The sequence below is a fragment of the Juglans regia genome, chromosome 13, assembly GCF_001411555.2.
Source record: "Juglans regia cultivar Chandler chromosome 13, Walnut 2.0, whole genome shotgun sequence".
In the NCBI taxonomy this organism is placed as follows: Eukaryota; Viridiplantae; Streptophyta; class Magnoliopsida; order Fagales; family Juglandaceae; genus Juglans; species Juglans regia.
Window position 1 is genome coordinate 12,810,130 of NC_049913.1, and position 26,119 is coordinate 12,836,248.

At 39.7% G+C, this 26,119-nt stretch overlaps 1 protein-coding gene across 2 annotated transcripts; it reads right to left on the reverse strand.

The window, feature by feature from the left end:
• Positions 1 to 25,054, reverse strand: LOC108984868 (alpha-amylase 3, chloroplastic-like). 2 transcript variants are annotated; one of them, XM_018956952.2, is made up of 13 exons: positions 24,621 to 25,054; positions 23,995 to 24,125; positions 23,811 to 23,865; positions 23,612 to 23,731; positions 23,417 to 23,495; positions 22,242 to 22,597; positions 20,255 to 20,913; positions 19,845 to 20,034; positions 18,306 to 18,412; positions 2,254 to 2,503; positions 1,687 to 1,809; positions 1,022 to 1,189; positions 1 to 581 (listed from the first exon to the last, which is right to left on the reverse strand). In XM_018956952.2, exons 1-13 carry the CDS (start codon positions 24,915 to 24,917, stop codon positions 426 to 428), a joined length of 2,691 nt encoding a protein of 896 aa, XP_018812497.1. In that variant the 5' UTR covers positions 24,918 to 25,054; the 3' UTR covers positions 1 to 425. The 2 variants fall into 2 exon arrangements, with proteins under 2 accessions (XP_018812497.1, XP_035540772.1); XM_035684879.1 differs by having other exon boundaries at positions 23,375 to 23,495.
• Between the last annotated feature and the right edge of the window lie 1,065 nt (positions 25,055 to 26,119).

Genomic DNA, 26,119 nt, shown 5'->3' on the forward strand with positions numbered 1-26,119 from the left:
TGATAACAATAATGTAATCATCTCTTATTATGAATAGTTTTCTTACAGAATTATCCAATATAGAGTGTATGATATAATGATATGCATTCTTAGACATGTTTATTTAGAAAATGTTTCCGCGAGGCATTACAATGCAATTACATGTAAAATGGTACATCTCTATCCCACACCTAATAACATGATGCCACTTCCACACTAGCTTTTTAACTTAATTGCCGTGATGGTATACTCCCCCCATTCAGCCCTAGTACTCAAGCTCCCTTGATCCTCTAAGTCAGGACAATCATGGTATGGTACACGCAACTTCAATGGAGGTTTGCAACCAGACGCCCATCACAAAGAAAGTGTATTATTCTTTACCTTGCTGATCATCCAGTAACTGACTTCATACACCAAATGATCCAATCAAAATCATTGGGATTATATCAAGATGTTTCCCAGACCTTGTAATCTTTTCCCTCAGCAGCTAAAGACCATCTCTGGGGCCCACTTGGTTCATAATGTCCAGGTCCTATCTTCATTGCAACTTTTTCGCCAACAATGGCTGCATACACATCCCTTTCTGCCTTGGTAATTTTAACCTAGATTATACAGTATCACAAATGAAGTCAAAATTTTTTTGTTCAATCTCCAATTTAACAACAGCATAAATTCCTAATCTCATCAATAGAATCATAAAAAGTAATTGGCATTTGGCGGAGAGAAAAAGGAGGAAAATTTTGAGTTCAAATCAAACGTTTTTAGCTCCAAAATGTAACAGATGTTCTCAGCCAACAATGACAATGACAGTTACATTAGGGACCCATTTAAGTGGGTTTTCTACTTAAATTATAAGTTCAAATTCTGTTTCCCATAACAGCCCAAGATAGTTTGTTGCCAAAGAACAATCTGATTTTGACTGCTTTATTCTTCTGTTCTTTAATGTATAACAAGAAAATTATAACAACTGTTTATTTCTAGGAAAGTTTTCTATGCACATGCATCATGATGCCCAACATTGAAGCCTGGAATTGATACTTACTGTACTCCGACAATGGATTTCGTTCCGGTTCCTAACAGAGATCAGAGCTGCAATCTCAGATCGATAGTGAGAAAAAATGTGGTCGTAGAACACTGTGGGTGTTCCCGGATGGGTCAGAATGTAAGTATAACCTTGCATTTCCTTTCCACCTGGGAATCTCCAATGACCCTGCAGGAAGAAAGAATATAAAAGCTTGTATATGCGAGTAAAATAACACATACCATTCCAATTCAAGACAACCGCATGGACAAAACTATCAGTGTCTTGTACTTTCCTAATGCCAGTGGGAGAAAGTTGAAAGCTGTCCAAGATAAGTTTTAACGCTTCCACTAATTTACAGCGAGATGCCTACTAGTTACAAGGACACTATTTTGTAGAATTCACATAATTTCATACTAACCTGACCTGAAAACGAAGAGGACCACTTACTTTGGAAGAACAAGTCATTATAGAGAGAGCATATCTCCATTCTCACTTAAGTCATATTATGCATGGTGTGGATTTATTTCATACTTGGCCTTTAGTTCAAGCTATATTATTTTCTATTTTTTAATGAAAACAAGTTTGGCAAATTTGGCAGATAAATTGTTTTTGCTCGGTAAATCCTCTCTTTTTATAAAATTTGGTAGATAAAATGGACAGTTTAAAATGAAACAAGTTTGAACCTGAGTAGAACCAGTGTCATGATTCTCTATAAAGGTAACAGCCCGCGATGGCCACCATCCGACAACCCCAGGAGGTTTTCCCTTTTGATCAGATAATCGCCAATATTCACATCTTTCCAGTGCCTACATAAAAGAAATGTACCACGTAAAATATACCATCCTCATACGAAAGTCTGTTACCAGTACAAGTCCATAAAACTGGAGTCCTGGTTACAGATCCGAGCTAGGTCCTCAAATTAAGTGAAGGGTGGAGAGGAATGACATCAGAAGTTCTGGCAAGCTGGTAATTTTGTTTGATAATATAAATTTGTACATATTGCAGAGTCATAAGTGATACAGCTTCCATAGGAATAACCATGAAGAATTGTGGCATAACTGCAAGCTACAAAGTCTATCATATGAGAATATATCACTCAATTCATGGATTCCAAATCATTTTATGGGGGAAACAATCATTGAAAACAAAGTCGATGTTCAATTTTTAAAGCCACATAAAACCAAGGAACTGATACAATATCCTCTATATTCCATACACCCCATCAAAAAATTGTCTAGTTGAATGCTTACTGAATGAAGAATTCCTTTGGTTGTGACATCAAATGCAGCAGCAGTCCCATTAGTTGCATTGATCCAGTCAATAATTCTCTGCCGATGTCCATCTTGATTGTGATCCATTTCGCCATATGTATAACTGAGGGAGTCCCAATACTCGCCAACAGCAAACAAAGGTGCACTTGCCTCCAGATAGTCCTTGACATAACCACCCCAAAATCCTCGGACAAAATCAAGCCTCCATCCATCATACCCAATTTCTTTCCTGCAGATCACATTTGGAAAGTAAAACTATTTAACCAAAGTAAATATGATCTCATTTATAGAAACATAGTTTAAATACGGAGTAGGGAGAAATCGCATATCAACAGGATAAGAAGTGAAACTCCTATAACATTCTAAATTTAATACACACCTTCAAGCCATAGATTTGTGCAGCATTGTTCAGCTCATTTTAAGGTTAAGGCAGACGTCATTTTCAATACAATTATATTGAAAAAACAGTTTGATCAACTTCAAGGGACATTTATGAACAGGGCAATACTACATAGACCACCTCTGAACTCCATAAGCAACCTTGAGTCCTCTAATGCATTCATTATCTTTGAAGAGAACATGGCTATGGAAGCTGTTACAATTAAAAATAATGTGTTGGCAAATTAGAGTCAAAACTTGGGTAAAAATAATGTCTTCAGAATCTTGCTAGACTGCGACTTGGGTAAGATTTATGATTTTTTCCTTACCTATATATTCACAACTTTTATATCCAGAGAGGCCATAATTCAGGATTTTTTAATATTTTAAAGAGAGATGAAAAAAATAACTTGAGCTTTCTTGTGCCTCAAGGCCCTATTATTTTCTTCTCCTTATACACAAATCATTCTTATGATTTCATTGCTCATTTACTGAATGGGAGATTAATGGTGAGTTTACTGTGGCTGCTGAAGTTCCAATATTGATGGGAAAGTTTGTTCCGGAGGTGATAATATATATATATATAAGGACAGAATTCTGGAATTGATGTGATTGATGTACAACTCAAGTTTTTCACTCTTGAGGTTACAGGCCATATTTAATTTTACAAAGGTTTTGTTAAGTCTCTGAATTAGATGTAACAACTTTCTTCAATGGTGGATTTTTAGGTGACAGCATCCGTAGTATTTTTTTCTTTTGAAGAGTATTTTTTTCTTTTGAAGAGTTTTTCAAAATTCTTCTAATTCCTCAACAAGATCTGTCTGTTATTTATTTACTGCTTTGTATTTTGATTTTGCTGACTATGGTTGCTAAGAAAAATTGTCCCTCTAGTTTTAGTTAAATCTGCTCTACATACTGCAGTACATACTGCGCTCTTGGACTGTTCTGATGCTGAACTTTCCATCCGAAAATCTCAGAGAGATCAAATCTAATCCTTCTTCTTGGAACTTCATAAGTAGGGCAATGAGACAGGTTTCATAATTTCTCTTTCTCGGCCTCATGTCTTTTCATCTTCCATGCCCGTGTTTCTTGCTGGGAATGATCCTTAATTCAATCCTTTAAGTTTCTCCTTAGTTAGTTTAGTTAGAAGATGGATCACTGTTTTCGTATAGAAGGAAAGTTGTTTCTGTTTAGAAGAAAAGGTGGCAACGTATTCTGTATCTCTGAGAAGAATAGGAAGATCATGAAGTCTCTTTATCATGAAGTCTGAAGAAAACGGGAGAAGCTAATTATTACCAGACTAGAAGGGAGGGAGACAAGGTCTTCATGTTTCAAAGAGGTCAAAATTCGTTAGGTAGGTAATGTGAAGTTGATTGAATATGGTACTGGGGTGGGAAAAGGAATTTTAGTGATTCCTGAAGGGTGGAGAGGAAGCAGATGGGCTGGTGTTGTGAGGAATATGAGAGATATGGTACGTTCATCTTCCCCAGTTTTGGCTAAAGATAACAGAGTTGTTTCCAGGAATGGTGAGGATCCTAAAAATTCCAGAGGTAAAGAGGTGCTTAACGCAACCCTTCACGGAGGAGTTAGTTCTTCTGGAGAAGCTTCTTATTTGTCAGCTTTGTTGAAGCCAGTGTCTGAGGACTCTGGGTCACTTCAGAAGAATGGTCAGGGTCATCATAGGAAGGTGAATATTGCGCCAAAAAGAAGGTTGACGAAGGGTGGTTCGATGGTAGAGTCCCGGTGGAATAATAATGACGATGGAGTTGTTGGCTGGTCTTCCGAGGTGTTGCAGAGACTTGGAGAAGCGGAAGGGGCGTTATGGCATATACGGTCAGAGTTAATTGCATGAAAGGAAAATTTTAAGGTCTGGGCCTGCTTATGGGCTTGGGCCATGTTTCAATGGATCCTGAAGTTTATAAGAAGGAATTGGGGAGGCAGTCTGGGCCGAAGGATGAGGAGAATGGAAGAGGGCTGGTCAAGGGCCCAGTATCTAGCTCTGTTCACTGGAGGCCCAAGGTTTCTCGTGGGCAGTCAAGTTCTTTTGGCCTGTTTGGTGTGGTGTAGGCTCAGCCCAAGCGTACTGGGGCTCCGTCGAGCCCATCGTCTTCACAGAACAGGTCGATGGAGGCCGGTGAGTTATCTGGGGATATCCTGGCGATAGATTTCACGGCGGTGACAAAAATCTAAGAGCTCGCCATGCATGGAGGAGTAGAACAGTGCAAAATCGACTCAAGAGGAGGGGACTAACACTCATAAAGGGTTGATGGAGGGAGGAGAAGGTTTTGGGGACTCTCCAACGACAAGCCCATCTCCGACGAAAGGGAAAAAGTCCGTTTCTTCAGTTTCAGGGGTTGCAAAGGTTGCTCATTTTATAGAGAAGGGTAGTCAGGATTTTTTTTTTTTTATAACTAAAAATATTATATATATATCAATAGGAGTAACCAAGTACACTGGACGTATACAAGAAAAACACATAGTCCATACAAAAAAGCCCATAATGACCCAAAAGCCCATAAAAACCTACCCAAAATACACCAAACCCGAATTGGAAAACTATCATTACACCACCCCGACCCCATCCCCTAGATTCCTTAAAACTAATCCTCAACCCGAACATCACAAAGCCCTCCTTTTACCCTTCCCTCGACTTGATCTACCTCCCTTAGCATCGTAGTTAATTGCCCAAGAAAGATTCTTCAACTCCCTGCTTTTCTTAAACTTAGATTTGGTTTCAAGCGCGTGGCTCGCCTCGATTGCAGTGAATAGTGTTTTAAATTGGTCTTCATATTCTCTCAATTCTCCATATGAAAGTCCTAGGGTTTGTAGAAACATGTTATCTTTATTCAAAATCCAATCCAATATTAAACCCGCTATATCGTTGATCGGAGGAAGAGAAACCAAGGAAACGACATTATCCCCAGCCATAGTACCCGATTGCACTCTCGACCCTAAACCTTGCCCCACGCGAGGCACCAATGATAAATCATTCTCGCCAAATGGTTGCTCAACATCTATATGGTTGTTGTCCCCTCCATCTGTTACCATTGCAGATTCCTCCCCTCCATCAACATTGTGTGTATTTGCTCCACCCCTCGATGATCCTTGTTGTGTTGCTTCTTCAAGAGGGGAAGCACTACCTTCTGTTGCCCCGTTTACATCTTCTAAAAGAGGCTCGACTGTATCTTCCAAAATACTCGAGACCTTGGAGAGACCTCCGTCTTCAACTACAAATGAACTCTGAACAAAAGGACCAACTTCATCTGCAACTAGTGCCTGAGACCCTACAGCTCCCTCAGAAGGCATAGTGGCACTGGCATGAACAAAGATGCCAGCGTCCAATGACCCTATCGTTGACACACCCTTTGCCTGCACACTTTCTGGCACACTTGGTAGCACACTTGTACCCACGACTAGGTCCAGCCCCTTATCCACTTTAATCATTAAATCTCTTACATAATCCATAACTCCCTTCAATTGGGATTTGACATCCCACAAGACTCCCTCCAACTCTCCCAATGTCACTTAAGGTCTTTTGTCTCCTACAAGTGCATTGCCCTTTCTTTCTACCACTGAGCTAATCTCGACCTGACTACCGCCAATGACCTCAAGACCGCTGCATATAAAGCACCTTTGATTGAGGAAGGCCTTCCCACGGTTTTATCAAAGCATTTTTCTTCTGTCTAGTTTGATAAAGGAGGCATTGAGAAAGTGATTTGGGGGGTGGGGGGGGGATTGTCGAGATTTTTGAATCTGGGGTACCTTACACTCAATTTAATAATAGAGCCTTGCTAAGTACAAGCAGTTTGGCGCACAAAACCTCATACCGATGTTGACATGATTTTTTTTTATTGAAAATAAAAACAAAAAAATAAAAATTTTGAGAGAAAAAAATGTTGTCTCATGAAAATCAATTGTCTTCAATTCGCATCGTTTCATTAAATGGATGTCTTACATGTCAATATTGGTGTGCGGTTTGGTGCGCAAACTCGCTTGCAAGAAGAATTTTCCTTAATGATATGGTTTCTTGTATTATTAAACTATTCCACACAATTATAATTCCACAAACTATTAACAATAGATTGATTAACAATCTTCAATTTGGTTTCTTGTAGACAAATAACATTAACCCTCCACTTACGCAAAAAATTCTTCACCTGAAGGCGTTTTCTGAAATCATTAAGCCCCCTAACATTCCATGAAATCATCTTAGGCTTCATTGATAATCATTAGCGACCCTTTCCTTGCCTTTGTTTCTAAGTGCACTTCCACTCCTTCAATTATAATTAACAATGCACTTCAATCTCTTCAATTCCCTCTCATTTTTTAAAGTGGATATGACCAAAGAAGGTTGACTAGCCTCAATAGCAATCAAGAGGGCTCTAAATTGTTCCTCAAAGCCATCACAAGAAACACCCACACAATCCTTGATCTCATCCACCTTCCTCAACACCCAATCAGAAGATTTGATGTTCCAATCAATCCCTGGAGGAATGGAACACAAAGGATCAAGAACAAAATCCTCTTTAGATTCAAACCTCTCCCCAAAATCACTTTCCTCCAAATTTGGTCCTAATTTGTACTGTAGTAGAAGCATTTTATGGGATGAAATAGTGGGTCTTTGTTGTTGGTGGGATCTCCCTTGGTGTTTTAGAGGGGATTTTAATAATTTTTTTATAAGTAATAAGTTAATTCATTGATATAAAGATGGGCATAGCCCAAGTACACTAGAAGTATACAGATGAATACACCTATTTAGGAGCTAGAAACAGTTACAAGGAAATCATGGAAGCTGAAAATATTCAAATCTAAAGAAACGACCCACAAAAACAAAGTCTTCCAGAAAAAACTACGAAACTCTTCCAAGGAACGCTCATGATCTTCAAAATGTCTCTCGTTTCATTCCTTCCAATACACCAAAAAATACAAATAGGAGCCACCTTCCATACGGCTGCAATCTATGGTGTCCCAGTGATCCATCAACAGCATGCTAATAGTTCAACCACCCTGCCCGGCATTACTCATGCTATTTCCCATTTTGCTGAAAAAATAATTCCAGATATCTCTAGCAAACTCACAATGTAAGAGTAAATGATCCACCGTTTCACCGCTATTTCTATACAAACAACACCAATCTGTTATTATTAGGCCACGTCTTCTAAGATTATCAATGGTCAAAATCTTTCCTAAGCTGTTGTCCAAACAAATAATACGGCCTTGATGGGTGCTTTACTCCTCATATGTTCTTCCAAGGGAAATTGTGCCTTTGTTGCATGGAAATAGAATCATAAAAAGAGCGTACCGAGAATTTCCCTTTCCTAGAAGGTCTCCAAGCCATCACATCTTCAATTGTGGCAGCAATAGAAGTGTTGTACAGCAAGTTAAGAAAATCCACCAGAATATTCACTTCCCAATAATGTGCATCCCGAGTAAGACTAATGTTCCACTCCTGTGAACCTTAATGAATTACCCACAAATCAGCCACCATGGCTTCTTTATCCCATGCAATACTGAAAATTATTGGATAAGCATCCTTCAAAGCCGTGTCTCCCACCCACATATCCTTCTAAAAGTTGAGCCTACTACCATCCCCCAAGCACAACCGAGTATTGCTAGTGAAAGAGCACCAACATTTCCGTATATACTTCCATAGCCCCACTCCATATGTCCCTCGTCCCTCGTCCCTCTTTAGAACACCAAACCCCCCCGTTCACTACCATACTTCATGTCAATCACCCCTTTCCATAAGGCTCCCCTCTCATAGTTATAGCGCCACAACCATTTACCTAGTAATGTCTTGTTGAAAGCCCTCACATTTCGAACCCCCAACCCACCATCCCTCAAAGGAGAACAAACCTTGTCCCATCCCACTAAGTGAAACTTAAACTCATCTCCTATTCCATTCCATAAAAAATCACGTTAAAGTTTCTCTATTCTAGTTACAATGCTAGCAAGAAGGGGAAATAATGATTAGTATATGGGAAGATTGGATAAAGTACTCTTAATAAGTGTGATCCGCCTCCCCCCTTTTGATAAATACAACTTTTTCCACTCGGCCAACCTACGCTCAAATTTTTCCAGCACCCCTTCTCAAAAAGACTTGGCTTTGAAAGAAGCCCCAACGGAAGCCCAAGGTACTTCAACCGCAACGAAAAAACCACACAACCCAAGATACTAGCCAGCCCTCTAATATTGGTTACAACACAAACCGCGACCATCTCCGTCTTGGCAAGATTAATCTTCAACCCAGATACAGCTTCAAAGCAAAGTAGAATGGCCTTCAAAAATTGGATATGTCCTGCATTTGCCTCACAAAACAGCAAGGTATCATCTGCAAACAAAATGTGAGAAATAATGGTAAGGCCATGTGAATCTCCCACTGAAAAGCCTGAAAAAAATCCTCCCCCTATTGCCACTAACTCCATCCGACTTAGTGCCTCCATTACTAGGACAAATAAGAGAGGTGATAATGGATCTCCTTGTCGTAGTCCCCGCGAACTATTAATGAAGCCCACAAGATCACCATTTACCAAGATCGAGAAACGAGCCATGGACACACAATGCCTTATCCATTTCCTCCATCTTTCCCCAAAACTACATCTACTAAGCATATATATCAAGAAATCCCAATTAACATGATCGTATGCCTTCTCCATATCTAGTTTGCATAGAAGACTTGGAGCTCCCGACCTGATTCTGTTATCCAAGCATTCATTGGCGATAAGAACCGAGTCTAAGATGCTCCCCCCTCACAAAGGCATTTTGGGATTTAGAGATAATCTTCTCCATAACCGTGCTCATTCTATTAGCAACAACCTTTGACAGTATCTTATACATGCTGCCCACAAGACTAATTGGTCTAAAATCTTGTACCTCTATTGCACCAGCCTTTTTTGGGACTAGAGCAATAAAGGTAGCATTTAAGCTTTTTTCAAATTTGCCATGAGTGAAAAATTCCTAAAAAACCAACATTACATCCTCTCTCACCACCTCCCAACAAGTCTGAAAAAAAGCCATAGTGAAACCATCCGGACCTAGAGCTTTATCTTTATTCATTTTTTTGATTACTTGTTGTACCTCTTCCTCTTCAAAAGGTCTCTCCAACTAAACCATACTATCTTGATCAATGCCCTCAAAAGGTAGTCCATCTCCAGTAGGCCTCCATGCATGAGGTTCTGACAACAAATTTTCAAAATAGCCAGCCACGTATTCCTTCATCACAACCTGATCAGAGGATGTAACTCCATCAATATTCAAGGACTCAATGGAATTAAACCTCCTATGTGCATTGGCCACTTGGTGAAAAAACTTAGTGCATTTATCCCCCTCCCGAAGCCATAAAGGCCTTGACTTTTGCCTCCACGAAATCTCCTCCATTAGAGTCAATCTTTCAAGTTCAGAAACTACTTGCTCTTTACGGTTGTTCTCATCTCCTACACCCTCCAAACTTTGTAACTCTTGGAACAAGCTTTTCTTCTGTAAGGTTACATCATCAAACACATGTTCATTCCATGTCTTCAAGTCCTTCTTCAAAGCTTTCAATTTTCTAACCAAAACATTGCTCGGATTGCCCTCAAATAGGTATGAATTCCAACATTGTCTACACCTATGCATTCCATGTCTTCAAGTCCTTCAAAACTTTCAATTTTCTAGCCAACACATTGCTCGGATTGCCCTCAAATAGGTATGAATTCCACCATTGTCTAACCAAGTCCACAAACCCCTCCTTTTTTAACCACATATTCTCAAACTTGAACAGCCAACTGCCCCCTAGAATACCACCACCATCGGGCATTACAAGAAAATGATCAGAACATATTCTCGGGAGCCTTTTCTGGTTTAAATCTGGCTATTGTAGCTCCCATGAAGGGAAAATGAGAAACCTGTCCAGTCTTGACCAAGAATGATTATTAGACTAAGTATACTCACCTCTCATTAAAGGTATGTCCATAAGGCCTAACTCGAAAATGAAATCTGAGAAATCCACCATAGCTTGATTTTGGCATCCCCCTGGGCAGATCTTTCACTGGAAAATCTTGTCACGTTAAAATCCCCTCCAATACACCATGGAGCCTCCCACCAAGAACATAGGCCAATAAGCTCGTCCCAAAGCATCCGCCTTCACTATCCAAATTATGACCATATACCCCAGCAAAGGCCCAAAGAAAACCATCATCAGAATTTTTAAAGAAACACCCCATCGAGTACTCCCCCACACACTCATCAATGCTCTCCACCACCCTCTTATCCCACATAACCAAAATTCCACCCGAGGCCCCTTTAGAGAGTAAGTATGTCCAACCTACATATAGGCAACTCCATATGCTCCGAATAATTCTTCTATTGATATGCTTCAACTTTGTTTCCTACAAACAAATGATGTCCACCTTCCATTGCCTTAATAAAGCTCTTATTTAAAGGCGTTTATTAATCTCATTCAACCCCCTAACATTCCAACTCAAAATTTTGGGCTTCATTTATCAATTGTTTCAGCCCTCCCCTTGTTTCTTCCATGACTAGCACTCCCCTCCTTTCCATCATAATTAATGGACCAAGTCAACCTCTTCAGTTCCCTATCTCTTTTTGACCCTGCACCATGTTATCCTGCCTCAATTGTTGTAATCAAGGTCATAAACTACTCTTCATAGCCCACACACGAGATCCTCATACAGCTCTAAAGTTCCTCTACCTTTTTCAATACCCACTCAGAGGAAATACTAGGAGGAACCATGCTTAAAGGGGTGGGATCCTCTCCTACAGCCTCCTCCCCCTCTGTTGAGTATTTACAGGGGTCAAACAACATCAGCGTACCTTCCCCATTAATCTCCCCCTTATCCGACGAACACCCACAATCCACAACAGCTCAGATGTCTTCTCGAGCTCCCTCGAAAGGCTCACCGTGAGCCAGTTCTTCCCCCCACGACCTTATTTGCATCTGGGCCAAGGATAATGACACGTTCATAGATGACCCAGTGCTCGCCAGAAGCTTCTGAGGCAGCCCACCAAGAGACAACCCTCCTTGAGCAGCTCCAGAACCATCAAGGACAGAAACGTGCACTTCACCGTCTACAATTTCCACCACCTCCACTTCCGGCGATTGTGGGACCACTGCCGAACCACCACCTAATTCGCCAGAGGCCGTCGCCCCTTTTTGTGCCAGTCACAGTCCAAGACTCAGACCCGATAATGATGATTCAGGCACCTCTGGCATACCCGAAATCCTGAGTTTCAAGCCTTTTTCCTGCCAAACCCGGCATGGGCTTCTGCTCAGGCCCAGCCCAGTAGACACCTTCTTCCCCTTCAGGTTTGCCTCTCCTCCTTGGCCCACGCAGCTTTGCTTTCCAGCCTGAGGCCCACATGACTAAGCCTGGCCCATCGTCATTAGCCCACCTAATGCACCCTTCAAATTTACTTCACTTGGGCCACAACCCACACCTAGACCCAAACCCACTCCCAGCCCTTTTTTCTCCTCTGAGCATCGTATCATCCAAACTAAATTTGCTTGTAGCATGCAACAAGTCGACCTGGCACTTCATCTCCTGTAAAGCAAGAAGCTCACTTTCCTCATTCAGACCGATAGCTCCTCTGCCATCTTCCACCCACACCTGGGCTCCTGCAGAAGCGGTCGCACCCCTTTGTAGGCCTACCCCTCCTCTCGAGCATGCTGAAATGTCAGAGTAATGGCTACTCCTAACACTTCCTCTGGGTTGTAGCACCTCCCTGTAAGACCGAAATGGAGGTTATTTTGGAGGCAAGAATGAGCCACCTGCACAACAAGAATGACCACCCCCTCTTCCCTTCCCCCCTTGAAAAGAAACCCCAAAACTCCATCAACGCCATGAAGCAACCTCATAAGTTAAGGCGTCGTTGAGCAACATAGCCCCTATCACCTTCTCTATGCGCAAAATAAAACCCCTTCCTCCCAGCCGTCAAGCCATCCTCCAAGGCTTTTAAGAACCACATTGTCATGCCTAACCCTAGTCTAACCTCTTTCACCACCTTCCAACCTTTCTCCATTAAGTGAACAAACCTCCCATCCCTTACCACCTCAAAAGCCTTAGATTCAATAATCACCAGTTTCGAAGGACCCATAACTCACTAAAAGCAATCACTAAGTCACCACTACATGCACCAGAACATCACCATAAGAAAAAAGTAAAACTTTTCATCATCGGAGTATTGGTTGTATGGAGAGAAAATAAGAAGAGAGTCTATGGGGATTCTCATTTTAATATTACTCGATTGCCTAGCGACCGAGTGGGGGATTCTCATTTTTCGCATGCAATGAAAGCTTTCTCAAATCTGATTTTCGACTTCAATTAGATTGATTTACCAATGGCAGGAGGGGACTATACGTGGTCCAACGGTAGGGCATGATCAAGCGTGGACAGATTTTTGGTTTCAGCCTCTTGGGAAGCTCATTTTTCAGATTTGTGTCAAAAAAGACTTCCGAGAATTGGTTCTGATCACTATCCCATTATGCTAGACTGTGGGGGTATTATTGGAGGGTGTAGGTACTTTAAATTTGAAAATATGTGGCTGGAGGATGAGGGCTTTGTGGAAAGGGTGAGGAGGTGGTGGTCTTCGTACAACTTTTCCGGTACTCCAAGTTTTGTATTGGCTGGTAAACTTAAAGCGCTTAAAATAGATTTGAAGATATGGAATAAAGAGGAGTTTGGAAATTTGGATAGTAAGAGGGAGATTCTGCTGTGGATCAGTTGAGTTGTTTGGAGGATAAGGAGTTGTTGGGGGTTTTATCCGGGGAGGATTTGGAGAGAAAAAAAAGGGGTGGTTGCTGAATTAGAATCAATATCCTTAATGGAGAAAATATCATGGAAGCAAAAATCTTGGGTGTTGTGGTTGAAGGAAGGTGATAAGTGCACAAAATGTTTTCACCAAATGGCGAACTCTCATTGAAGAAATAATTCTATAGAGGTCCTTCATGAAGGTGATAACATTCTTTCGGATCAAGAGGCTATCAAGGAACATATTGTGAATTTTTATGAAAAGATATTTAGGGAAGATTTCTCATGGAGACATAAGTTAGATGGGCTGTTTTTTTACTCCATTGACCTGGTTAGTGCAGATTGGATGGAAAAAATGTTTGAAGAAGAAGAAGTCTTTGATGTGGTTAGAGGTATGGCTAGGGACAAGGCTCCGGGTCCAAATGGTTATTCTATGGCGTTCTTTCAAGCTTGTTAGGACATAGTGCGAGAAGATTTTATTAAGGTTTTTCTTGAATTTCATACCTTTATGAAATTTGAGAAAAGTATCAATGCAACTTTTATTGCACTTATTCCTAAAAGGGTGGGGGCTATGGAGATGAGAGACTTTCAACCTATTAGTTTGGTAAATGGGGTTTACAAGATTATTTCTAAGGTGCTAGTCAATCATATGAGTGTGGTAATGGAGAGGATTATTTTGAAATCTCAAAATGCATTTGTGAGGGGGAGACAAATTCTTGATTCAGTTTTAATTGCTAATGAATGTTTGGAGAGTAGAATCAAATTGGGTGAATCTGGAATTTTAGTTAAATTAGATATGGAAAAGGCTTATGACCATGTTAGTTGGGATTTTCTCTTGTATTTACTTGGGAGATATGGTTTTGGTGAGAAATGATGTTCGTGGATTAAACATTGCGTTTCGACATCGAGATTCTCCATTTTGGTGAACGTTTCTCCGGTTGGGTACTTTAATAGCTCTCATGGTTTGAGACAAGGAGATCATCTATCTCCTTTTCTATTTGTTCTTGTTATCGATGCTTTGAGTAGAATAATTGAAGAGGCGGTGGAAGGAAGATCTTTGTCGCCTTTTGTAGGGGGTGATGAGACTCAGAGACGCTTAAAAGTGTCCCCATCTGCTTTTTGCAAATGATACGCTGATTTTTAGTGAGCCTAATCAAGATCATCTTCGAGCTATGAGAGCACTGTTGTTATGTTTTGAAGCTGTTTCGGGGCTTAGAGTCAACTTATCTAAATCTGAAATTGTTCCAGTGGGTACCATTTCCAATATTTCAGATCTGGCCAATATTACGGGGGGTGCAAGGTAGCTTTGTTGCCTATGAGATATCTTGGTCTTCCTTTGGGGGCTTCTCATAAATCTGTCACTATTTGGGATGGGGTGATTGAGAAAATTGAAAGGAGATTAGCTGGATGGAAGAAGCTATATTTGTCTAAAGGGGGAAGAATAACTTTGATTAAAAGCACGTTGTCTAATCTTCCCACTTATTTTCTCTCTTTTTCCATTGTCGGCAAGGGTAGCAAGGAGGATTGAGAGGAGTTTTCGTAACTTTTTGTGGGGAGGTATAGGAGAGGAAAAAAAGTTCCACTTGGTTAGTTGGAATAAGGTTTGTCAACCGGTCTCTTGTGGAGGTTTGTAGGTGCGAGACTTAAGGCTTTTTAACAAAACACTCATTGGGAAATGGCTTTGGAGATATCACATGGAGAGAGATGCTTTATGGAAAAATGGAGTTGAAGCTAAATATGGGAGTATGTGGGGGGATTGTGTTCAAATGAAGCTAGAGGAGCATGTGGGGTGAGTTTGTGGAAGTCCATTCGGAAGGGTTGGGGGGATTTTTCTAAACATATTAAATTTAAGGTGGGGGATGGGAAAAGGATTTTGTTTTGGCATGATATTTGGTGTGGGGATTCGGCCCTCAAAATCAATTTTCCTTCTTTGTTTAGGATTGCTAGGGATCAAGATGTTATGGTTGCTGATTCTTTTTCTTGTTTGTATAATAACATTCAATGGAATGTTGATTTTGTGAGAGATGTTAACAATTGGGAGGTGAATGTAGTTTCTGACTTTTGGGAAAGACTTTATAATTCAAAGGTTGCACAGGGAAGGCCAGATAGGTTATCGTGAGTGCAGGCAGGAAATTCCAGGTTTTCGGTTAGTTCATATTATAAAGTGTTAAACTGTCATAGAGGTTTGGAATTTCCTTGGAAAAGCATATGGAGAGTGAAGGTACCTACGAAGGTGGCATTCTTCAGTTGGTTGGTATCTCTTGGAAAAATTCTGACCATGGATAATCTAAGAAAGCATGGCATGTGTATAGTTGATTGGTGCTTCACGTGCAAGAAAGATGGTGAATCTATAAATCTTCTCTTTATTCATTGTGAGGTGGCAAAGTCTTTGTGGAATGAGATTTTTGGCTGGACAGGTATTGTTTGGGTGATGGCGAAGGAAGTGGTTGTGTTAGAACCCCTAGGAAAGTGGCCTCGGGACAAGCCTCAACATTGACCTTGGAGGGCAAGGACAACACCTCGGCAAGCCTATATGCATGCCTTGGCCCGTGCCGTGTCACGCCCAGGGCGCCCAGCATGCATGCATGCCTTGGCTCGCGCACTGACACGCATGGGGTGCCCAGCATGTGGGCCAGCGAGGTTAAGGGGCGCACGCCCATGCGCGCGCGGCCCTTGCCCAAACCCCTTGCGCGTGCGCCTGCACAGGCCTATGCGCTGGCAACCACTGAGCGCGGCCCTTGCGCACCCCCATGAGTGCGCGGCTCTTGCACCTGCCTAGGTGCACACCCATGCGCGTGCTAGCCTACGCACGCCCCAGTGTGCAGCCCACGCCGCACACCAGCGAGGTTAGTGGCATGCCTCGCTGCATGCCATCCAGCAAACGGCTCCAGCCCGTGCCTTGCAGAGCAGGCCAGTGGCATGCCCACCAGGCATGTCATCCAACGCACGACTGCGCTCCAGCCCGTGCCTTGCAGAGCAGGCCAGTGGCATGCCCACTAGGCATGCCATCCAGCGCATGGCTCCAACCCATGCCTTGCAGCCAGCGCCTAGGCCACCAGCCTAGGCCATGCAGTGCACCCACATGGCTCACCATCAGCAAGCCATAGCCCGAAGACCACCATGCAACCACCTAGCCCACCATGGGCCCATGCATGTCACGGCCATGAGTGGTCCATGCCACTATCCAATTGTTTTTTATTTATTTCATTATTATTTATTTACAAGGGACCTAATGGGGGTTTCCAAGTTGTAACTCTTATAAATAGGACCCTTAGTCTTTTCTTTAACATCTTTTGACAATTTCCTTTTGGGACAACTTTGTTCTTGAGATCACTTGTTCGGTGCTTAGCACTTGGACTCTTTGGGGTGCAATTCGTGAATCCCTAAGGAGAGAATCACACTTTGCAATTCGTGAATAAGTGTGATTCGGTTTATCAATCTTATGAGTATTATTCATCAATTTCCTTGTTCTCTATTTTCTCTACATTGATCTTATTATTTGTTTGGAGTGTTCTTGAATTATTCTTGAGTTGTTCTTGAGAATACATTGTGTTCATCAATTGTCCCTTGCCGAAACCATCACAAGTGCCTCATTTGATCCATCCAAACACTTAGTGCCGTCCACTATAGTGTTTGCCCTAGCCTAACTTCCATAAATAGCCTTGCCGCCCCCTTCATCAAACCCTAGCCAACTTCCCTTGTTCGGCCAACACTTGCCTTACTTGGGATTGCCCTAGCCGCCCACCTTACTTTCCATATTGGGATTCCTACAAGTTAGGAACCCTAGTGATCATCCCATCATCCCTAACCGGCCACCTCTTCCCTTATTGGAGTTCCAAGATTTTAGGAATCATTCCTAAAATCTCTCCATCAACCAATCAAGCCATCATTGTGCCGTCCACCCTAGCCGCCCATCTCTTTGCCCTAGCTCTATCTTCTTTCATCCAACCCTAACCCTAAACCCTAAGTGGCGCCAACCCTACATGCATCCATTGTCGTGCGCCTCCATCATCCATAGCCACCCTCACTCGCCTAATCAAGCCTAAACACCTAACCTCACCCAACTACCATTGCCACTTTGGCAACCATTGCACTTGAACCAAGCAAGAGAAGAACGTGTTCTCGGTCATCACAAGGATATTCTAAGCAAGGAGGTCATAGTGTTTAAGGACTTGACCGGGGTCCCTAACAGGTTGATCGTCTTGCATGTTGGAATGGTTTTGAGGGGAGAATTAGTGTGGCTACCATATGGAAGATGATTCCTTTGTGTGTGATGTGGTGTCTTTAATTGGAAAGGAATGGGAGATGCTTCGAAGATAGAGATTGCTCTTTGAGAGACCTTAGGGTTTTTTTTTTTTATAAGTAAGACCTTCAATTTTTTTCTTCTGTACTTTGGGTCCATGGGCCAAGGCTCTTGTACTGAATGATGATAATTTTCAGGATTTGCTTTAGGTTCTGTTTTGTTCTTAGTGTGATGTAGATATTTCCTTTGTATACGTCCTATGTACTTGGGCTTTGCCTAATCATGGTAATAAAATTTTCTTATTAACTATCAAAAAAAAATTGTCCCTTTAGAATTTTTAAACTGCATTTGTCAGGTCTAATAAGGGAATTTTTTACTTAACTGAGCTAATCTAGGATTTTCAGAAACAAAATCAGGACATTGGCTCAAATGCAGTCTTCAGAAATGGGTTGGGATGATCTTGTTTGTGCCATGATCAAGACTGAACTCCAGTTTTCATTAAGTCACTCTAGCTTTAAGAAAGATTTAACTTTTGACCTACTGAGGAATTATTTAGACACATCTTTCTCTTAAAGGTGGTTTTGGACCTTATGTATACAAAACGATACTCTTCCTCGAAAAAGTTCCTCAAAAATTCAAGAAAAATACCAGTCCAGATTGCTCACCTCAGCCAACACAACCATTCTCTGAGATCCTTCCTCACAAAATCTTGGGAATGATCAATATTTGGTGCAGCGTGGAAATTATCTCCACTACTTTTGTTTCCCTTGCCCTGCATGAAAAAAACAAGGTACTTCATATATATCTGAGAACAAACAGTTGGCATTGTGACCAAGAAAGAATAATGGTACATATAGGCACGTCTCATAGGATAAATTGTGCATGTCTGATTTCAGAAATAGGTTGGCAATCCTGAAAGATACAAGGTCACTCACTTCTTTTCCACGTTTGCAATTTTCATTGTTCCTTAGGTCTAAACTTCTAAAATCATACAAACAGCAGAACGAGGCACACGCGCAAGATTTTTATTGTTTTTCATTATAGAAAGAAAAAAAGATCTACTCACTACACTACAACTTCTGTTGCAGAATTGACCAAGTTATGAGTCCAGCATTACAAGCATACTCCAAAGGCTAGAGACAGATATTGTAGCATTCCTAGGTTTACACTTCAGCTTCTACCACATAGAGCAGACATGAAGGCTATTCCAAAGAGTCAAGTCAACTTATTTTATTCATTCTAAGAAATTGCTATTGCTAGTATTACTACTATTGATGAATTAAAACTGCCATTACTACTATTACTACTATCGCTGCTAGCACTAGAGCTGCTCTTTATAGCAGTAAGAGATGTAATCGAGGAATATCTAGTCAAGCAACTTTGACCTCTACTTCTTTTGAAAACAAACTTTCTTTTGCACACGCACAACAAATGATCATGGAGAAAGAAATTTCTTGTAATGTGTTCTTCCCAAAGTACCTTTGCTAGGCCAATGAACCCATGGGTTCCACATTTTTTTCTATCCCAAAAAGACGACACCATTAAAGTTAGGCTGTAATTCACATTTGGGCCCACAAGTATGTATCTCTTCTTTGCACAATCTTTTAATCTCTGAAACTTTTGAGATTATTTCCCTTAATTTGAATTTTTTTTTTTTTTTTAAGGGAAGTGATCTATTCTCTAATTATGTTACTGAAGAAAAAAGATACAGGAGAGGATAAATATCCAAAAATGTACAAGATGAAGCAGAGTCCACATAAAAAGAACATCAGTATCCATTGGAGACTGAAATTTTTTGAAATCGCATTTAAGAGCTCTAGTCAAAGGTAATGCGTTTGTAGTTACAAAAATTCAATTGCATTGATCAAATTTTTAGCAACAGAAAATCTGTGGGAATCCAGGAAATGAAGTTCAAGTTTTTCTGTATGTTTTTATGTTCTTTATCAGACATTTATTTGCATGATCCTGCCTCCAAACACGTAATAACTGCTTATAAACTCCTCAAGCTGTAGCACCCTAGGCACCATATTAGTAAAATTACATAACCTCTTTAGCCATGGAGTATTCATTAATTTGTTTTCCATTGTGAATTGAATTTTAGAGTGCATTAAAAAGAAAATGAAATAAGGGTTCACCATGGAGATGAGATAGAACTACATTGTCAAAGAAAGGTAATATAGAGAAAAAATTGGGAATAAAAATACCTGAAAATGTGGATCATCTGCAACAACTGCACGATCATCCCATTTTATATGGCCGCCAAATATATTCCAAACACCATTTTGATTCTGATAATGTGCACAACGATGATTCAAGACAGCATCTCCAAGAGTTTTGATACCAACTTCATGAAACGTCTTCACAACCTCTTTCAGCTGATCAACATTTCCATACCTGATTTGTATCCACAACAACAAGAAATATTACTCACAATTCTCTTTCGTTCTGAACACCAACTAATTTCACTTATAATTAACAAAATAGTTCTAGAGCAAGTTGAGAATTATTTGCATCTTTTTATAGGTAAAGTTGAGAATTATTCGCATAAAGACCACAAAATAGATTCTGAAGGAGGTGGTAACACAGATTGTATCTACAGCCATAACTATAGTACCTGGAATTTAGATTATATAAATCCCTTGGCATGTATCCTTCAGGTGATATAGATTCTGTAGGTGGTGGTAGCCATATCACAGTGAAACCAAGTGAAGATAATTCTGAAGCTCTTTCTTTCAGCTCCATGTACCATCTTCCAGATTTATGAGATTCCCAGTTAAAACCTTGGCATAATATTTCGAACCCTGTGCCTGTCCCTGAGCTAATTTTGGCTGGAGCAATTGGTTCCTCAGTATCAACAATAGGTTCCTCTAAGAAGGTCGGAATGGAGCTTCTGAAGATACTATAGGCCTCAGCAGCAAGCTTTTCAATTTCTTGGAGAATACTTTCTTGTGCTTCTTTAGATTTATTCTTCCGAGTCTTCTCAGAGGAAATGTCACTTACCAAGCTCCTTATATTATTAATTATTCCACTGGTATATGCACTAAGAGATGCTTCTTCTTTTTCTTCTGCATTCTTTTCAAGTATCTGTGCACTTCCAGATAGACCCTGTCTGGACTTAGCAAGCAAGCTGCTAGACCTTGAGAGAGGAATGTAGAAGTCATTTCCCATACAATTCAACCAAGTGCCTTTATTTAGCTTGAGCACAAAAAGAAAACCTTGAAGTCCTTCTTCTATGGTAAACAATCCACAGCATCCATCTCCGATCTCTTTTGGCTGCAGAATGTGTTACCCATGCGGTTTAAATAAGAATACCAAGACAACAGCTTAAGACCAAAATCGTAAACGAATTGAGCCATCCCAGTTCAAAGTTTCCATACAAGAATAGCCAAGGGATTAAGGCAAGTAAAATTCATATCTCAGATCTCTATAGTAGTACTTGGATCTCTATAGTAGTACTTGCAAGTATAACAATGTGTCCACATAAATCCTTATATTGGTTCCTGTCAGCATGATTAATGTACACGTTTTTTTTTTTATTGGCACCGGGTGTCCAGGAACAGCGTCCCGACTAATCCCAAAGGTGCACAGGCTCTCGGCAAGGAGTTTCCCGCAAGTGCACCTCGGGTAATTCAAGAAAAAAATCCCCCAGTCCGATGGTCCCTAGAGATTGTTTGCACCCAAGGGGATTTGAACCTTAGACCTAGGGGGAGCATACCCCCAAGCCTAAGGGATTTGATCAATGTACACATGTATCATAAGCATGTGAATAAAATTTTACAAGATATCCTCCTCCGATATTCTAGTCAAACGTATGCTTGCGATATGATATCCTATCTCCCAATTAGGTAGCAGAAATTATACTTCACAACAAGAATCTGTTTGCCCGAAGGATTAGTAATCAAAAATTAAAGATAGATATAGAGAGAGAACAAATTGAAAAGACCTGAACATCATATTGGAGGAAAGGACAAATGGTTCAACAATATGATGATGGGCCTGGCGGTTATTTAAATTCACAGTATTTATTTACATAAATGCATGCCTGTCTGTTTGTGAATTAAAAAATATTTCTAAAAAGAAATATGGAATGGCCTCAAGTATACAGAAGTTCTGCCCAAAATTAAACTCCAAGACTCAAAGAATCAAGGAAGTCCAGAGATTGGGTGGAAGGCTACCTAAAGCAGTCATCCATTCATACAAGGAGCCTAAGGATATAAAGGTAATTGCATTACTGTGGAAAGATCCACGGTTAGAAGTCCAAATGTTCCTCTTGCAACGAATAATCCACGATGTTCAGCTGGAAAGAATTCAAATTCAAGCTGCTTTTATGGTGGCACATGCATACACGCGTGCGCACACACCATTGTTTCACAACCGAACAGGCTCGTTTCCAGTGGGCACCGGGTGGGTTGCTTTTTGTTCTAATTCATTGATTTGATCTGATATAAAACTGATTTCATAAATGTACATTTTTCATAGGTAATTTTGTACATGTAATCAATTAAGTGAGCATATTATTAGCAAGAATAACACCACTATAGATCCAAAACAAAAATGCATTTGCCAATATCTCTGTGAGGGAATATATTTCAATGTTATACCTGTAATCGAGTCTGCAAAGCCTTGTCCCTAAAAGATATTGTTTCTGGTGGATGTGGCGCATCTGGAATTTCCCACGTTTTGGTGTCATCTCTGCAAACTCCCCAGTGAATGAAAACATCTCCAGGTAAATCGGTTTCAACATACAGAAGATTTTTAGCTGTCTCTGGACACTTTCTAACAGAGACAGTGACTGAATTGTCAAAAGCCACTTGTTTTGCAATAGGCTGCTCTTCATAGAACCCTTCTAGGCTTCTACCTTTTTTTTTAGCCTCTCTGGATTCATTGCTGCTCTCTGAATCATTAGCAGGCGACACTTCTGCCTTGATGAGCAAGTTAGATAACGGCCCCAAAGCCCCTAGGGTTCAAGAAGAGCCAAGAAACAGCCTATCAGATCATGAATGAATGCGGAATGGAAGAAGTAGACAATTACTGGGAGAACAAGTGATGATATAAACCACCCATCATGATGCTATTCATGCCAAGCCCATAATGATAGGCACAAATGATGGTGTCTGCAACTTAGCTGCAATATGGCCACTTGGCTCAAATTTCCAAGCTAGTTAATTTTGAATTATTCACTAAATTATTAAATTCACCATTTCCCATCAGTTTTAGCTTTTGTGATAAATAGTGATTTAATGGTTCTTGTATGAAATGGGTACAAAAAGAGGCGTTGTGATTCGTGAAACAAAACAGATTTCTATCTTCAACAGGTCAATGTAGACATAATTCAAATCCGCACAAGCTCAACTAAAAAAGATGCAAAGGAACAAGAGAGAAAACGTGCTATGGATGCCATCTGATTCACACTTCAATAGCGCACTGCATCTAAGATCGAAATGAAGCGACAAATGAGGAACAATGATTTTATTCATTCCTTCCGGCTATGATCTTTTTTATATAAGTAATAAACTTCATTAAAAACACAAAAGACACAACCCATGTACACTAGATGTATACAAGAGGGCAAAAGGATCTTACAAAGAACCTACATCCATTTGACACAACTTCATGGTTTCAGATCTAAAAGAGGAGTAATTACAATTGTAAATAGTTTATGCATGCAACAGATCAACAAATTAAACGTAAATAAACTGATTGAACCACAATAATATATAATAGCTCCTAAAACCTGGCCAGACACCGAAGCTTCTTTTTGCTGCTACTAAATTACCATCATCCAGAAGGTAGTCTGCTAGAGGCACCTTGAAATCTCTCCCTCTGTGCTGATACCAAGCTCCAGTTTCTTCATCCTGCACCACCAAAACCTCCCAATAGATGACACAAAAATATCTATGAAAAATAAATTGCCAGCAAATTTAACACAATGAACTGCTATGCTCGACTCCAAACTGTTCAAAATCAGGACCTTCAGAACAAAATTTATAGCAGCAATTGCACTCGTTGGGATAAGATCGATCTTCACTTCATGTAAAGCATCTCCTTCCGATGACGAGGATTTCTTTAAAGGTGTCTCTATGGCATAGTCCTGAAAACGTTTTTGTTTTGCACTCTTAGTTGCACTGCAAAAGTGGCTCCGTACACGACCTTAAGAAACCAATACATACCTTGATGGGAATTGAACCCCGGGGTCTCATTTCTTCAGGAGGTTGATCCCATTCACTGTAAGAATTTTACAGACAGGTCTTATTTGATGACATGTGACTATATACATACTTGAATTCTAGGTACGCTTCCACTGAACGCACTCCAATACCTGATCAAAGCATCTAGCATTAAAACAGTGCGTACCTGCCAACATATTTTACACGAGAAATTCCCCAGTGAAGAATCCATTTCCCGGGAAGATTACAACCTACAGTAAGCTGCCAATTCCCATTATTCTGCCCGTGATCTAATCTGATGAAGATCTTTCCCTCCACCTACCATCCAAGTCAATCACAGTAACACTTTTAATCAGATTCAAACCCGTCAATTCCGTCAAGCTGCTGAGAAAATAGTGCAAATTTTTAAAACGATACAATTAAGCACTTCTTTTTTTCCGCACTTCTCTCTGAAAAAAGTGAAGCACTGGAAGTCTAGCAATCCATAAAAAGTTCAATTGCTTTCAATTGACATCTACCGTTCTGTTTGATTGCTGAGAAAACAGAGGAAAGAGAAAAAAAAAAATCTGGGAAAATCCACCCGTGTGTGGAAGGAAGTCTCAATTATGCTCTTGTACTGCAATTTCAGATTATAGAAGTCGAAGATTTTCATTTTCTTAGAAACCAAAACTATAAATATGTAGACCCAACTTTCACTTCCTCCACAACCAAAGAGGTCCGTTCCCTTTTTCCAACACTTTAACGGAAACCGAACAGAAACCACACTCACACGAAACGAAATGAAACGGAAATATTTGGGTGTGAAATTCGAACCGTTTCCATTCGTTTGAGCGGGAAAGTCTCCTTGAAGAAGATATCGGTGGATTCCAAGGTCTCAACGAGATCCGTGTCGGTAGTAGTGCTAGCTCTGAGAGCGTGAACATTGGAAGACCTGAAGTTGCAGAAGCTCCGGGCATGGAAGACCAGCTTATGATTCGTGGAGCAGCTCCAGGAGGAGGGCTTGAAAATCCTGGATTTGAGAGCATACCTAACGCTCTCACGAACAGAGTGGTGGAGCAGAGGCTCCATGCTAACGGTCGACATGATTCGAAACCCTGAGGAAAAGAACATGTACCAACACAATTATAGAGTTTGAGAGAGACAGAGGGAGGTTGCATTCGTTTGCAGATACGAGAGTTGAAGACAACTTTTTTATTTATTTTCCTTCCTTTGTTGATTTCGAAGAAGTTCTTTCTTCAAACGATAACAACGTCTAAAGATTTTCCTCGATATCAGATCGTTACATAATTATAAACTCGGTGACTTTTTTTCTCAAATTATCTCAATTCATTATTACAATTTTTTTAAAATTTTAATATAAAATATAATAATTAATTTAATTTTTTTAAATTTTAAAATAATAATAATATTAAAAAATAATATTTTATCATCTCAATTCAATTCAACTCAATTTAATATCAAAACAGACTTTTTATAATTTAATTTTTATTTTTTATTTTTTTTTAAATCTTAATATAAAATATAATAAATAATTTAATTTTTTTAAATTTTAAAATAATAATAATATTAAAAAATAATATTCTAATAATATTTTATCATCTCAATTCAATTCAATTCAATTTAACACCGAAACGCATCTTTTATAATTTGATTTTAAACTTTTTTGTTTTAACAATAAGTTTGGAACGTGAGATTAAAATTTTTTGAATATTAATAATATAATTTTTTTATAAAATGAGATAATTTCAAATTTGATTTAGATATACAAAATATTTCATCTCATCTTATTATAATTTAAATTTTAATATAAAATATAATAAATAATTCAATTTTTTTAAATTTTAAAATAAAAATTATATTATAATAATATTTTATTTAACTTTTAATAAAATATTTCATCTTATTTTATCTGAATTATATAATTAAAGAATATTTGAATTAAGTTCTCTTGAATAATATTTTATTATTATTTATTATTTTATCTTTATTTTTTAATTATTTTTAATTATTATTTAATATTTTTTTATTATTATACATAAAATATCTCAAATCATATATCTGAACGTAATCTTAGATCCGGTTTGAATGACCAGATGAGATTTGAGTCGATATGGCTGGTTTGTCGGTGTAAACAAATGGTGAGTTTGAAGTTTCATTCGTTCATCTCTCAAATTTCACTGTCCAGTGCGCACTGACGCTACTACAGTAACATCTACAGTATTGCTATAGTAACTAAACAGTAACGCCTATATCGTCCTTTCAACGCTGGGAGATTTTGAATAAATATAAGAATTTTGTTACAAAACTTTCAC

What these genes read in the sequence shown, in the direction of transcription:
- LOC108984868 (XM_035684879.1), bottom strand. Translation starts at nt 24,917, where the DNA reads ATGTTCTTTTCCTCAGGGTTTCGAATCATGTCGACCGTTAGCATGGAG. An exon ending in CGTGTAAAATATGTTGGCAG is followed by an intron (nt 23,866 to 23,994) that starts GTACGCACTGTT and finishes AAATTCTTACAG; the next exon opens with TGAATGGGATCAACCTCCTG. An exon ending in CAGATGATCCACATTTTCAG is followed by an intron (nt 18,413 to 19,844) that starts GTATTTTTATTC and finishes TTTTTCATGCAG; the next exon opens with GGCAAGGGAAACAAAAGTAG.